This window comes from Buceros rhinoceros, unplaced genomic scaffold, assembly GCF_000710305.1.
Source record: "Buceros rhinoceros silvestris isolate BGI_N320 unplaced genomic scaffold, ASM71030v1 scaffold1439, whole genome shotgun sequence".
In the NCBI taxonomy this organism is placed as follows: Eukaryota; Metazoa; Chordata; class Aves; order Bucerotiformes; family Bucerotidae; genus Buceros; species Buceros rhinoceros.
The window spans coordinates 20,961-37,299 of record NW_010431881.1 but is presented as its reverse complement, the minus strand read 5'-3'; the positions used below and the strand labels follow the sequence as shown (position 1 = coordinate 37,299).

At 41.3% G+C, this 16,339-nt stretch overlaps 1 protein-coding gene across 1 annotated transcript in view; it reads left to right on the top strand.

Annotated features, from left to right (window-relative positions):
• Positions 1-16,339, top strand: part of ZMYM2 (zinc finger, MYM-type 2) — a 61,376-nt gene that overhangs the window by 24,334 nt on the left and 20,703 nt on the right. Inside the window, exons 5-8 of the mRNA XM_010143551.1 lie at positions 1,015-1,165; positions 1,944-2,059; positions 7,790-7,906; positions 8,510-8,660. Coding sequence (XP_010141853.1) covers positions 1,015-1,165; positions 1,944-2,059; positions 7,790-7,906; positions 8,510-8,660 — 535 coding nt within the window. The remainder of the gene's footprint in view (positions 1-1,014; positions 1,166-1,943; positions 2,060-7,789; positions 7,907-8,509; positions 8,661-16,339) is intronic.

Below are 16,339 nucleotides of genomic sequence, written 5' to 3'. Positions count from 1 at the left end.
GAAAGAGGCAGAGGTAGTGCCAAAATCATTCCTCTACAGAAGGGAAGAAATCTTAAGGTCCGAAGTGTGAATAGAATATTCTCTAATGCTCACTAAGGAGAGAGTCTGTCTGGTAGGAGACTCGTTGCTGTCCAGATGAGGAATTCTCTGTGACCACTGTCAAAACCATGGTACTATGTCTGTGGGCAGGGAAGGTGTCAAGACACATTTGTCTGAAACTTGCTTTGTGATGATGGCGATACTTGCCTACCCCTCAAGTGTTTAGTACACGTAGCGGGTCAGAACTGCTTGGTGTGGTGACTGTCATTGGTACGTCTGCTTGGTGCAGCTTTTCTGGGCTTTTATAGAGCATTTGTTCTCTTCTGTGAAAACCTGTTGATTGACTGACTGCTGTGTTGAGAGATACCAAAATTGAGTCTGCTGTCAGGTTCATGGAATCACAGTTCCTCGTTGGATCCAGTGAGGAGCACAGGAACTCTCCAGTGTGTTCCTCCTGCCTGGAGGACTTGGAACTAGGAGAGTTAGCAGGTCAGAGGTTCTCCTCACAGTGCTGTTACGAAGAAAGTGTTGCGCCTAACTCATACTTGATAATATTAAGGATGTTATCATTTAGAGAGTACAATTTTTTTTTTTTCAAAGCTTAGCACCTTTACTTATCCTTCATCTTTGCTCTGCCAGACTCCTGTTCATTTCCTACAACTGTTGTCCCATCAACAAGGAGAGTGGAACAGAGTTGTTTCAAACTCTCCAACTTGAGAGATGCGTGTTTGGTTTTTGTCTTTACACAGAAGTTTCATTTTAAGCAGCTGCTTCCCCTCAGGAGTAAGGACCCAACCATAGTGCTGAATGCTCCGTGGTGATGAGAGTTAGTTAATCTAGGAAGGTTCTCATGGGGGTGCAATTTGCGGAATTAAATACCTACGTTTGCCTCTGTGTTTGTTATACCATAATTTAAAGCCAAAAGCCAAACATAGTTTTGACTAATGCATTGTTTTGCTTTGTTTTATGTTTTAGAAATATGGCAAATTAACCTCTTGTACTGGCTGCAGAGCTCAGTGCAGGTTTTTTGACATGACTCAATGCATAGGACCTAATGGATATATGGAGCCATACTGCTCAACCGCATGCATGAACACACACAAATCAAAATATGCAAAGTCACAAAGTAAGTGAAAAGGATGATGGATTTTCACCACTGATGAGAGTAGGCTTTCTTTCAAGTTGGAGCACCGAGGGTGGGTGGGTTCGTTTTAGAATTAATCTATGCAGATGTGACTTCATGGGGGGTTTTAACTGATTTAGAGGAAAAAGAAAAGTATCATCTTATATTCAGTGCTAGTAAACGGACACACAAGGGGTCATTTTCCCCACTGGCCTTCTTATGTGATGTTGGAAACAGTTTTCAACTGTTTTGAGGCTTCCTGGGAAAAAAATGTTGAGATGTGCTCTCATACATCGTAGACTGATAGTGCAACTTTCATGCGTGTGAATTTATGTTCTCTTTTCTGTGATCCAACTCCACCCCAGTTTATCACCTCAAGCAACAACGGCAGAAGGATGTAGGAAGTTATAATGTGTAGGTAATTCTTAATCTGGGTGAAAGGAACTAGTAAATACCTCAACACGTGGGTTCTCCAGTACGCAAAGCAGGCGTAGATCTCAGTTCAGCAAACTCACAGTTGAAAATGCTCTAGGGAATTTTACAGAAGGTGCAATTTCATATTTAATGCAGATCTTTAATGGAAAAATTCATCAGAACCTCTGCACTTTTGTCTTGCGTGACTTTTAGAAGCTGGTTGGAAAACAGACAAATCTTATCTTTGTACATTGAAATGCTGGGAAGAGCTGACCTGTAATCCAGGTGTTTGGGGGTTGGGTTTTGGTTTTGGTTTTTTGCTACTATTTTGTGTTTATTTTGTTTGTAAACTACGTTTTTCTTTTAGGTATGGGAATTATTTGCCACTTTTGTAAACGAAACTCTTTACCTCAGTATCAAGCCACAATGCCTGATGGAAAACTGTACAACTTTTGCAGTTCCAGTTGTGTAGCTAAATTTCAGGTTAGCTGTTGTGTTAACATTTTCCTCCCTAAATATTTGTGCTCCTATGTTTGTGTGAAGTATTTGCATATTGAACTAACTTGCTTGTATATAGATGTTTGTGAGTAACAATTAACATAGCAGATGTTTCTGGCTCATAACAATTTCTTTGATGAAAAGTACTGTTTCATAATGATAACACTAGCTGCTATCTTAAACTTAGAAAATCAGAAAATAGCAACCCATTTCTCCGTGATACTGGAAGAAAACGCAAAGCAGTATCACTGCTCATTTTCACCACCCAGCCTCTTCATGGAGATGAGCCTTGCTCGTCTTGTTTTGCACTGAAGGTCAACAAATTCCGTTTTATACTGAATTTATACTAAATAAGTAACAAAATTCTCACAGTGAATATTGTACTGACAAAGGCGTGTCATGAGGTATAGTGACTGTCCCTGAAATGAAAGGTTAGAGCCGAAGCCAGGCCGAATGTTTGTGGACAAAACTAGATGTTTGAGCTGTGTCCAGAAGCGGAGTGTTGCGAGCCTAGTGCTAGGGACACTGCAGGAGGCTTCTGTGCTTGTCGAAAATGTCGTATTTTTAATACGACTTAAGGTTAAAGCATATGTAAAATGTGTTGTAGTGATTGATCTCTAGGTGATCAAAGAACCTTTTTAAAGAAAATGTTTCCATTTTCATTTGTGAAAATGGTTTTCCCAGATGTGCACTGTGTAATCAGTAACTGCCGTCCCACGGGTCGGTGAGCAGTTACACCGGTACAGGGTTTGCCCATCATTAAACTTTGCTGTTTTCTGTCCACGGGATGGCAAACTGATCACGTCATTGCTTCCTCGATATACCCTGGCTATTCCATCGGGAAGCTCTGTTCTGTGTTTCCATCCTGACCAGTTCAGTAGAGGTCTGGCAGTGGAACTGATTAACAGGATCGACGCAGATTGTTCGTGTGTAACGACACAGCTGAAATACTTGCAAATGCATTCAGCATCTGTTTGATTCTGCGTGGTCTTAAAGCTGATGGCAGCCCCAAGAGCTCTCAGAACAAAAACTTGCTGCTATTTGAGTGAGAAAAATAAAGCTAGTGAATGACAAATACAGCCCGGGCTTTTTTGGATTTGCAGATAAGTCAACATTAAGCATCGGCATTGACTAACTGCTGCCTCTGTTGATTCTGGTTGCGGGTTTCTGATCGTACTGAGACCTGTCTGATGCTTCAGTTGTAGATCTGTCTCTTAATGTAGTGGAGTTTAACCAGAGCAGCTGTACAGTCTGTTAGGTCTCAGTAAGGACCACGACTGGGCAGGTGGTCACTTGCTTACAGTTAGTTTGCTCAGACATCTCTGTGGAACCCAAACTTTCGATAGTTTTCGTATATTCACTGTCTAGAGGAATAAAACGTGTTCACCACGAGGCAGGAGTCGGTTGTAAGAGAACAGCTGCTGTGTTTTGTTCATGTAGTGTTTAGGTGGGAAGGACGGTGTACTACTACAACGTGTAAGTTCCTTTGAGGCTTGTTTTTATACCAGAGTGACACGCAAGGGTTTGAGCTCAGCTGTGAAAACGGCTTAATCCATTTGGTCAATCGCAGTGCTTTCTGCGAAGATCTGCTGAAAAAACAGCTGATTTACTGTGGCTCTCCATATTTTTCACTGATTACTAATGTAGATAACTCTTGTTTTAATTTTCTGGCATTATATTCATCCCTTTTTCTTACTGCACTCTTCTTCCTATACATTTTTTTTGTTAGGGGTTATCCTTCTCGGAGCAGAATAACTGTTATTTCAGGTCTGTGTCTCCCTTCGGCACAAATTTTAGTCCTTTCATTTCATAGATGAGTTGGAATAGTTAAATTCCTAATTTGTTTACGGTACTTTAGGGTCATTTTATTTTGCAAACAACCTTTTGTTTCCGGCCGGCTGTAGTTTTAACATGTTAAAATATTTGAAAGATTCAGCTGAGCTGCTTGTTGTGCAGCTGATGTCGTACCTGTATTCTCCTGTGTGTGGACAGCTGCGAGAACAATCATCCTTGTCAGAAAGAGGGACAGTAACCTGCTGGATGTGATTTTTGTCTGGCAGTGACTGCATCTTGTCTTTTTTCATGCCTGTCTTGGAGGATGTTATTGCGGAGTTAAGGACAGAACTGTTACAACTTGTTTTGTTTCAAGCCAGTTTTGCTGTTGGTACCTTTACTGGCTCTGTTGAAGATCTTGCTCTGATCTTGCCTCTTCAGGAAAAATAAACTGCTAATTTCTTTATTGTGAACGTGGGGGCTGTAGTTCAAGGGTCTTCCCGAAGTTAGCGACTGTATAAGCATCTTAAAGTGCAAGCTGTCTTGCAAAACATGAGTCTGTGCAAAATTTTCTGAGAGCTGGTGCTAAAACTTTGATTTCCCTGCACCACCACCCCAGCTGACGGATGTATCTGGTGAGCTGTAGGAGTAGTACGGGTAAGAATTATAAGTACAGAGTTTTTCAGCAGGTCGCTCGCTCTGGTTGTTCACACACTGGTGTGTTCTCTTTCACCATGACTAGGATGTCTGTGAGCGTTCTTTGTTTGCATACCTTACGTCTCTCTTTCTCACACACATACATATATTTTTAAAAAGTGTGTTACAGCAGGAACGTGGTGGAAGCTTGGCATGCTGGTCACAGAAATGCTTTTCCAGATTTTATCATAATAAAAATAATTGAGGCTTCCACGCTGAGGCTGAAAGGTCTGTGTGTGCATGAGTGTAAAGGGAGTGTTTGGTTCCTTCCCTGTTCAATTTAGTGTCCTTGATTTTGCTTGTGGAACAGTTCTAGTGAAAAACCATGTATGAAAGACACATCAGACATATTTGTTTCTCTTTTTCACATTAAAAACAACTTGATTTTTTTCAAAGTTATTTTTTCTCAACTAGAAGAAATCTGAGTGGAGTTTCTGGCTGCCTGCTCGCCCTTCCACACACACATTTATGTACAGAAATGTTTCCACAGTTTGATTCTGTGTTGCTGTGAGTAAGGAAAACCCCTTTACTGTTTGTGCAGCGCTGGCAGGGTCAGGCCAGAAGCTGTGCTACTGCGCTGGTCTTCTCAGAAGAGTCCTAGGCTGTGTCTGCCTGCTTGTTCCTTCGCTCGTTGGGCAGCTTAGAGCAGTTTGAGGTGGGTGCCTTGAAGGCTGAGAAGGGCTTTACAATGATTTTTGACTTTGCCACTTCCCATGATCTTGTTGTTCAGGACACGCTCAAGAAAAGTCGGACTAAACTATTTTTGATTTAATTTAAGATACTCAAAAGAGTGCATGTGTATATATATATATGAATTCAAAGGTACCGTTGATAATGCACAACATGATAAAATCTTGCTCTTTGGGGTGACCTGTGAAAGATTTTGATGAATTTGTGATCTTTTTGCTGCATTATTCTTTGTGTGTAATAATGCTCTCAAATAATTCTAAGGGGATTTTCTGTTCTAAGCATCTTGTCAGTTAGAGGCAAAGCAAGATGTTAAAAATGCTGTGTGCATGTCGTCCTGACGCATTAAAATACTACACTGAAGCAGTCCTTAAGCAGGATATTAGAAACTAAGGAGGCATTTAAAATCATCTTGTGATTAGCTGTTGGTTTTTCAAGCATCTTCACGTGGTTTAGAGTTTTCACTAATAGGAATTCAGTCCTTTACTGATTTCTGTGGGGCAATATGTAGTTGGCCTTAGGAGTTTAGATAAAAACCACTGGTTTTGTTTTCGAAGCAGTAATGCTTAAATTGGTTAGATTTTTAAATCCACGGTTAGATGTAAGTATTCTTTAAAACAAGTTTTAACTCTGAACAGTCACCAACTCCACTGTTCTCACATCTCTAGCCTTTGTTATCGTTCAATTCCCAGACCCTATAGGGCCTGGCTTTCTACCGCGGCAGAGAGCTGGGAACAGTAGTAAAGGAAGCTAACAGTGCCATCCATCAGAAAACAACAAACCAACAGTTTTACTTCTGAGTGCCGACCCTCACAATAGGGTGTTTTGGTCTCATATTTAAAGCTAATTACAGCCATTAAAAAAATATGGTTGCTTTTCATTTGATGAGCACTTAATATTTCATCTTCATTCCTCCCCCTGCCTCCAGTGTTTCTGGACAAATTGTCACCTCTGCTCGTTCTCTAACGTTTCCTTCATTCCTAAACTGGAGGGGGTGGGTATACTTGCGTCTTCATTTCTTTTTGTTTTCAACCAGAACGTCCAGGACTTGCATTGTGCTTACCTAACCTACGTGGCAGAACGTGGTGAGCGTGGTGTTTGCTCTGTCAAGAAACCTGTAAAGGCAGAAATGCACAGACTGGACCTTGAACTTAAAATCCCCGTGTGGCTCCCGTGTTAGTACAGGTCTTCAGCTGCCTGTTTAGAGCAGCCAGAGTCTAGCAAACCTTCCTCAACCACAGGGGCGTTTGCTGGGTGTATGACAATACCATATGGAGGCATCAGGCTGTGATCAAGGCGTTACGGAACAGTGGTCCGTTGGGATAAAGGTGGCATCTTTTCTGCTGTATCTGGCATTTTCTTCTCAGGTCCTGCCCATGATTGGAAACCGTGCGTGTATCCTTCATGTCTGTAGTCTCCTGATAGGGAATTCGTGCTCCAGAGGATACCGTGGGCACTGCTAGCTAGCACTCAGCAGTGCTGGTCCCTTATGGGAGGGGTTATATCACTTACCAGTCTTGTCACCCTTTTTTTGTGTGTGTATGTGAACCCTTAGTAACATGAGAGTGAAGAAAAGTACCCTCTAACAGAAATGTTTCACGTTTTCATTGTTACAAGGTGGAGCGGTATTAAGAAACCTGAAGAGAATTTGTCAACTTTAAATCTATGTATCTTGGTGCAAGCAGTGTGGGAAAGTGTGTTGAGAAGACAGAGTATGAAATTTGTCCTCTGGATTCCTCAAGTGACTGTGATCGCTACCAATCCAGATTTTGTCTTGAACATTGCATGTGTAGTACCACGATTTGTTGCTTGATCTAGGGAGCGTGCAAAAGGCTACGTTCTGTAGGCGTTCAAGACCTACTGGAAGCTACTGTAAAACAGAGTTCTCTACTGATTGCATCAGACATGCCTTACGCTGAATTACTCAGTCACAGAATTAAATTCTTCTATCTACACCTGCAATATATAGTATTTTTCTCAGTCTGAAAACCCTTCATTGTTTAGGGGCTGGATGTTTGAACGACTGCATCTTCCTGCCGTGGTGATTGAGGCCAGCTAGGACTATCTGCCAGTTTTCTCCCAGTCTCGCAGCTGGGTAGCCTTTACCAGTTTCAAGTGATACGCTTAAGTAAGGTGTTGATAATCTGCCTTGGTGAGGTTTGGATTTGAAAATATTCGTTGGTAGGTCTTTGAACTTCTGTGACCAAAGTAAGCCAAGCTGTGACATACATTTCTCTTAAAGTACCAGTTTTGTGTTGAACGGGTGTTCAGTTTTGAGAGCCTGTTTTTTGACGTTTGTATTACCCTTAAATTACAGGCGTTAGAAAGGTAAGGTGAAAGAAATACGACCTGGCGTAACTACGGTGAAAGCGAGGGTGAAGGTCGAGATGGGAAACCTAAGGTGACAAGGGAAAAGGAATTAAAGGATGAAACTAACCTGTTGTGCTTTTGCAGAAATGCTCCTGAGTTTGTTCCTAAGCACTGTCGGCTTAATTAAAAAGACACGTTTTAAAAGTAACTTTTTTTTGAGTTATGTGTATATATATTTCTGTTTTGCAGACTCTCAGTGTGCAGTCTTCAACAAATGGTCAGTTTGTCTCGCCCAGTGATATTCAGTTGAAATGTAATTATTGCAAAAGTTCTTTCTGTTCAAAGCCAGAAGTACTGGAATGGGAGGTAAGGGGGTTTTTGTGGTTATTTTTAAACTGATGATGTGTTTCAAAGTTTAAAACTGTAACACCAATACAATTTTTCTAGAGAGTTTATTTTATAAGGTATGGAAGCTAAAAAAATTAAGTAATAAAATCTACCTGATTCTATAGAATATTGTTTAACTTCAGTAGGGATAAAAGCAGAAGTCTTTGTTCACAGATAGCGAATAAAAAGGCATTTATGTAATTTAAAAATGTGATTTCTCAGATCAGATGTAAGTTTGAAATCCGCGTTCATCTCCAGTTACTGTAGGATTACAGATCTGATGGGCCATTATCCGACAGGTCTCTATGAACTGGGAGAAGTATCTGAAGAGGATATGCTAAGAACAATTAGCATCTTTTCTGTTTAGCATTTTTGTGTAAAATGATGAGTATTTGTAGCACTCGCTGTCTGCTTGAGAGTTGTTAATTTTTAGCGTTAGAAGTCATACCCTAATTGTGTCTTTGCACATCTGTTTACATGCTGAACTCACGCCTTAATGGCAAACTATTTAAAGTTGCGCTCTGCAGACCTTAGGATTTTACCCGTTAGCTTGTTTGTGATGCTTTGCAACTTTGCATTTAGAACAAAGTGTATCAGTTCTGCAGCAGAGCATGTTCTGATGATTATAAGAAGCTGCACTGCATAGTTACATACTGTGAATACTGTCAAGAAGAGAAAACGCTGCACGAGACGGTGAATTTCTCTGGCATCAAAAGACCCTTTTGTAGTGAAGGTATGTATGGTTTGGGGGTTTTCGAAGGTATTGGTCGTTGTAGTTTTACTGCACTTGACTTACTGTGTTAATTAATGTTAAAATTTAAGGTAATAGCTCATTCTGTTGTACTTGAGCCTAACCAGAAGTTTCTTCGTTATTATTAATGAAGAGCCTGTACCTGTTGTTATTAGTGCTTGTACCCGTTAATTTGTCTGAACCGCTTTTATGGTCTTTGTTGAGTGTTTCACCACTTACTCCAGGTTAAGGACGAGGGGGCAGCACTCGTGAGCGCGTGTGGGTGTGTGTAAACACATACATAGGCACATGCTTATATACGTGTGCACAAAGAAATTACACATAAATTCTTCTTTTTGAAATCTATGCAGCAGAGCCTGTACCAAGACTAAAAACTGCATTGAGGAATGGCGAGCTTTTTCTCTTTGATTAGTATTTTCAAAATTAAATGTGAGATTGGAGATTCTGTGTTGGCTTAGAACGGTTATTCAAGCAATAATTTAAATTATGCCTGTTGATGTACATTGATTACTCTCATTGTAATTTTCCTGAGTAATGAGTCAGATTTTCAAGAAGAAAACAAACTGAAAAGAATGTATATGGGCACAGGATTTGTGGAAGTTGGTTTAAAATAATGTTTTCAGAGAAACAGCAAAATACGGTCTTTAAAGACCCGATCCTTTCCAGTTCTGGTGAGCTGTCCTTTGACACTGGTGTTTAATCCTGATATTAGAGCTTTAACTATGAGATTGGATGACCTGTCCCTGGAGGATATAGTGAATCTTTTTTTTTTTTAGCTAGTTATACTACTAGTGTTTTCACTATCATTTGATAAACGTTGATGCAGATCTCTGCTTTCACGCAGGTTAAACCACATATGTGCCAGTTTACTCGTGGCAGGATCCTGCTAGGTTGGAGAGGGCTGGAGCTGCAGGAGGAGGCAGCCTTCCCTCCATGCCCTTCCCTTACAGCTCTGGACTCTGCAGTCTCTTGGTTCTGGTGATGGAGTGGGCTGGTTTAGGTTGCTTTGCCATTATTCCTTCCTTGTTGTGAGCTGTACTGCAGGGTAATGGCTGGAAGAGAAAAAATCACAAAGCAAGGCCCAGTTTTCCGGTGTTTCATTGCAGAGCTCAATAACATCTAGCTAGAAATTGGTTCTGTGAATAAAACAATTCCACAGAATATATTCAAAGACAAGAGCAAACTTCTTTTGGCCTGAAGATTATGGTATATGCTGGTGGTGTTATGAATGCTTTGGTCTCCCTCGTAGTAAAGCCTGGTGGCTGTCACAGCGAAATCAGAAAGATTCATACTGCAAGCTATGCTGTGTTACTCCTTCCATAGCTGTATTTCAGTACAAGGAGGGTTAAAATAAATGAGGGCTTTTGTTTCCTATTGGAAAAATTGAGGAAGGAAGAAAGAAATAAAAAGATTCTCTCCTGTGTGAATACAGGTACTAAATGGGGGAAATCTTAGGGTGGGTCCTGAGTTTGCATGTGTTGGACTGCCAGCTTGAAAGCGAAGATGACCTTTATGAGGATGAGTATGCCAGATGTTACCATTAAAACAGTTTTTCAGCTTGCTGTGATGATCTGAACCACTGAGAAATAGAGAGAAGGTAGTAGAAGCACCACTAAGTGGAATGTACTTTGAATAAATATGGCACAAATCTGTTACCTGTAGCTTAGATCTACTTTGTGATGCATATGAAAAAAGCTGTCGGTGTTACCCAATAAAAATAAACTGCTGACCTGGGCAGAAGCTCTGCAGAAACAACCTAGGTCTTGTATTTTAAAGGAGGACAGCGATTATCATTGGTTGCTGCAGGAACAGTGGAATCCAAGAGTTAGCAGCATCGAGATCTGACATGGGGAGGAGAGGGCCAGGTCTTTCGATGGGTTGAGTGGAGGTCCACAAACAGAAGTTCCATCATCAGAGGTCATAGATTTCGCTTCCCGCTTTTCCAGGCACCCAACCACCACCAGTTTTCCCTTGATGTCGTAGCCTTTTTCCAGAAATACATCCAACTCTTCGTAAAGTAGAACGACTAGTAGATGCACCAAATAAACTTGGTGGATATGGAGGCCATGCTGGGTGTGATACTGCAAAGTGTTGGAGAAACTTCACCAGCATAGATTATTTTGCTGAGCATGCTATTATTCTTCACCATTAGACGATGTATTACGATGTAGGAAGAAAGAACCTAAGGTTCTCAGCCGCAAAATTTATTGGCATTTTTGGAAGAAATTGAACTCTCAAGGGAAAATACTGGAAAATTTCAGGTGTGTGTTTATAAAAGAAGGCTGCTAGATAAACTCAACAGAAGTTAAACAGGTGTTGGAATTTCTGCAGGAGTGCTTATTTGTTCGTCTTCGAGCAGACTGATAGGAAAGCATATGTAAGCTCAACTGTAAATACTCCTTGATTGCGTGTACCTGTCTAGCCAGAGTACTGAAGATGTCATCATTCCTCTGCTCACATCTTCATACCCAAGTGTTTGGGGCTTGCTTTTTGGTTTTTTGGGTTTTTTTTAACTCATGCACATAAATATATATTTACACACAAACCCTGGCACCCACATTAAAGTCTTTGGGATCAGTATTTCTGTGCAGTTCCACTCCAGCTCTGTTTCGTTGTTTCTCTTGAGATGTTTAAAAATACGTGCAGCGACCAGCTGAAACTTCAATTGCAATTCGAACTGACCTATTCTTCTGCTACAGACGGTTCCTAATTCTTTCATGGAGTACAGGGTGCTTTTTCTCTTTCTGTACAAAACTCTGATGCTACATGGAGGATGAACAACCTGAGGAGACTGGTTGAAAGAGTTTAATTTGTTCCCCTGGTGCTAAGGCTTTGAAGATTAAAATGTCCTCGTGTTTTGCCACTGGAGCGCCTCATTCCAAAATACAAGTATCTAAACTAAACGAGATAGGCTAAAGCAAGAAGGTCAGAGGTGCTTTTTATGTATGTATAGTTGCATACGTGACAATTGAGGATAGGCTGTGAAAGTCCTTAATCCTGAGGAAATCTTCAAGTTACTGAGTTTTGGCATATATCCCTTCTGATGGTGTAGGAGAACAAATCGGTCTTTGGCAATCCAGCCATGAAACTGTTTCATGATGAGTATCACCAAAACTCTTTTACTTGTAGAATTATTTTGTGTTTAATTAATCTTTTCAGTAGAATTAAGTGCTGCAGCCTTTGTAGTAATTTTACAGTGTGAATTTTACTAACGCTGCTGCGTATTTGGTAGTCTGCTTCCTGGGAGGAGAAGGTCAGCAAGCTGTGGAGTAGCTCGGTTGCCTGATGCTTGGGAGTTCTTTCCAGTGCAGATAAGACAATCTGAAACTGGCAACTGCACTGTCATTTTGATAGTAAGTTTCTGGGAATTACGGATTCTGCAAATTCACCTCAGTGTAAACAACTCCGATGTTTCTTCTATGTGATGTAACCCCTCTTGATATACTGTAGAGCTGACAAGTGGAAAAAGAGATTTAGGAAATGAAGTGTTTTCAGAACTGAGTATGTCTAGGAAAGGTGTATATTGAGTTAAAACATTGTAGATTTTAGAGTGGCATTTTTCCAACCACTGCTGCACAGTGGATTGTTCGGTAGAGTATACTATTAAATGCTTAGTTGATTTGTTTTTAGAAAACTTTAGATATTGAGAATAGCCTAAACACGAGTGTGTTAAATTTTACACAGTCGCTTACAAATAAAGGTTTCACAACCAGTTAACGTACTACTTGAAATTTGTAGCCATTCCTGTTGTTACTGGAAACATTAGAAAACTGGTTTCGATGGGAAGTGTTGCTGCCTTAGTGGTAGTGGCTGGGCTTCTCCGGTAGGTAGAGGACGGCGCTGCGGGAACGCCTGTACACTGGCCCTGCCGCAGGTGGTTGTTGTTAAACACGAGAGCTACAGCAGCTGTTGAAGCACAGCTTTTCTATGGTTTACATTATCAGTTATCTGTTATTAGAGACTCTGATACAGAATTTGGTCTAGCATACAGAACTTTTTGAAGACAGTAAAGCACCCATTTTTCTGAAAAATGTTATGGGATAATGACAGCTTCCTAACTGCACGCTATTTTGTGATAGGACCTCATAAAGTGGTCAAGAATTGTTAAGTAGTGTAGAATGTAGTTTAAAAAAATTGTATTTAGTATATGTAAAACTCCATGTCACAGTTAAGTCTTTGGCTTAATAAAAACCTTCTGTTACAAGCTCTCAGGTGTGCTTCACAGAGCTGTTTTCTCCCTCCCTGCGGCTCTGACGGTGGCCTACCACGTTAAAATAACTTGTGCTTGGTGTGGGGCCTTTTCATCTTCAGCCTGCCGTGTTAGACGGCTTTTGCTTCTGACCACGTCCCTTGGCAGTGTCCCCCTGAGCTAAACTGTGACCTGGAACAGCAGCTTCCTTGGGGCTTGCTTTTGAATGTTTATTTGGTGCTGAGTTGGAGCATCCTGGCAAAAGGGGACAAACGAAAAACAAAACACAACTTAAATACTGTAAAATTTATGATCCATAGAAATGCCTTTTCTCAATTGCAAGAGTCATGTTGTTCCTCACCAAAGCTATTCCTTGCCCACAAATCAGGTTAGTAGAAACGTGGAAGTCGAGGTCAGAGGGATTTTGAGGTACCAGAGTTACTCTGCGAGTATACGATCTCCGTTGTGTGCTGTGGACAAAAGTTACAATGGGACACCCCTGACACCCCTTTGAGCCACAGCAGGTTTTGTTGGAAGACTCTAATTGGCACCAGGCGGTGGTTAAGGCCATGCCGTCTTATTTAGTAGTCTGGTATTAAATCTCTAGGCTGCAGATGACTATTCCAAACAAATTTTGTTACTGTAAAAGCTCAAAGATACTTTTCTGTTCATAGAAATGATTGAAGGTAAAGACGACAGCTGTTCAAATGAGAGACGTCCGTTATGAAATACTTCACAGGCTCCCTTGCCGCAGAAGCACCACATGAGGGCTCTTGGCTCTGCCAGAGGAGAGCACCGGTCCGTGCCTCCCGGACAAACGCACGTGGAAATGCTGGAGAGTTTGTTCTTGTGATACTCCACTTGTGGAGGACTCTGAACGTGTAGATGTGGTTTCCAGTTAGTGGTTGTTGGATGCATTATCTTCTGGAATGACCTGAAAACTTTAGTGGGTTAACCTGGATTTTGGTACTTCTGGCAGCATTCCTGTAGTTGAAAAAGTTGAAAGATAGAACTACACTGAGGAGGAGACCACGTGTTTATCTTCCCTCTGTCTATAGAGGGAGAATGTTGAGACTGTTAAAGTAATGTCATTTAAATCTTGAGTACCGGTTCTACCGAACATTGAGTCTTCTTTTGTTTATGGACAGTTAATTTCTAACGTGCTGAAGAACGTCAAGAGAAATCTTGTCCAGCAGTTGACTACGATGGTCCTGGTTTGACTGGTGTTCTTTGGTGTTAATTCCACCATTGCTCTTCAAAGAGGTTTGAGATGGTTTTTCAAGCAGAGACAGCATTGGCTGTTGTAGCTAAGGGGTGATGACAATTTAAGGGGCTGCAGTTACGAGCACAAGAAGAAAGCTTGTAAAGATGCTTCTTGTTAACCTGAAAGAAAAATCAACTTGAAAAGATTGAAGAACAACGAAACACAGTGACTGGGTGGGAATAGGGAGGGAGGAGAAAGGAAAGGGCTAGTATTTAATATCAGAAAATACTAAGATAAACTAAGGATATACAAAAGTTGAGTTGAATAATGAAATAATAAAAGGTTCTTAAGTAGAAGACAAGAAAGGAAGTGGAATACACAGCCTCTCTTACACAGAGAGGGTGGGATCCATTCTGATGGTAATCCAGGCAGCACCCAAACCTGAGTGTATTGTACCTGTGTGCCTAACGCTAGCGATGTCTATTGCGAAGCCAGAGACAGCGGATGATGGGAATGAGAGTATGGAAGAGGTGGCTGTTGTATTCCAATCAGTACAGAGAGAGGCAGCAGAAAGATGTGAATAGAACAAAGCTCCCGAATTCTTCAAGACCTGGCTTGTGATGCTGCGGGCTTCGCGAGAGAGCAGGCCTGTGATATGACAGGCTGGCTGTTACACTTTTCCAGATAAAGTTGTTAAAACATAGTAGCTGGAGTTATTACAAGATGAGAAAACAAGTCTTGTATGTAGCATGAAGGAGAAGAAAGGCAGTCTAGTAAACACAGCCTTTCAGAGGTAAGAAACCAACTGCTTTTAGGACGGAACAATTACATTGCTTTCTAGAAAAGATGTTACTCCCTGTGGTAAAAAGAGACTGGTGTCAAGGACTCGGGAAGTGTTTCCAGTCCAGCGTTCCCTTTCCACCGCTGCTTGGCGTGTTCATGAACTGCGTTCGGGTGGGTGCTGCTGTTAGCGTAGGATGAGGTTATTAGCAGCTTGCTTGCACTGAATCGGCGGGCGAGCGGAGCGTCTTCCCTGGTGTGCAGAGCTCTGCAGGCTGGCCCTGGCAGCTCTTGTGACGTGCAACATGCCTGAAGGAGGAAGGTTTGGAGGAGCTGCTTGTGTGGTGTCCTCTCAGTAATCCCCTGTTGTGTGTGTTCAGATCTTTATTCTCTCTCTACGGTTTATGATGGGAAAACAAAGTTCAGGGCTGTTGGAAGGGGTAGGTTTTGTGCTGGGTTTTGCTTGGAAGCCAGGATTCTAATAGCATAATTGAACATTTATTGTGTTCATTTAGCAGATACTCAGCTACTACTTTTTTGCCTGGTTCAGGTTCTGAGTTGGAGATACTTGGTCTGAAAATGCTCCTTAGTGGTCTCTCTGACACAGTTGTCTTGCAGGTTGCTCTTCTGTTAGAACTTTGCTAAAGAACATAATTGATTACCTACGTACCTTGAACCAAATGACCAGCACTTACATTTTTCTTTGAAATTAAGAGCTCTTTTCTCTTAGAGTCACTTTAAAGCACTAGAGATTTCTGTCTGGTCACACAGTAACTTGTGTGTCTGGTGTTACGGCAGAAAACCTGAGGAATTCAGGATTTTACTCGTGTATTTTCATTCAGAATGTTGGGACTGGCGGCTGTTTGTCTTAGGCAGTGCTTGTACTCATGAACCCCAAGTCCCCAGGGGAGTTATGCTGGCCAATCCTTCAGGATTTTTTTGTTGGTGCTGGGAATATCAGTCAACCAGTGATTTTGTGTTACTCCTCTACAGTCTGCTGGCAGCCAAAGCTTACTTCTTGGTTGCATCTGCAAAGCCACTGTGGATGCTGCTGCTCTGTTGATTCAGGATTTACACTGTGCACAGTGAAGACCAAGTTGTGGGAGCTCAGAATCTGCTTTGCCAAAGCAAATACCTTTTTCCGTACTTCAAAGAAAGTCTTACAATCAAAATCATAGCATTATAATAAGAAATTATATCCTAGGTATGCACAGAGCTCTAGGAACCTAATTAAAATACATCCTATAAAAGTAATTTTGTTTTCCTTTTGGCCGAAGTGACAAGATCTTGAAGCAACCAAATGTTCCCTGGTCAGGTGGATGAAGTTACCTGTTACAAAGACCTAAAAAAGCATCAGGCAAATCTGAAGAATTTTGCTCGCAACATTGCAGAAAAAGCCTCTCCTTCCACTTTAGAGCCCTTCAGGGTTGTGACAATCTTCTGTCAACAGCTGAGGTTTCATAACGATGGATTTTCTGTAGAGACCTT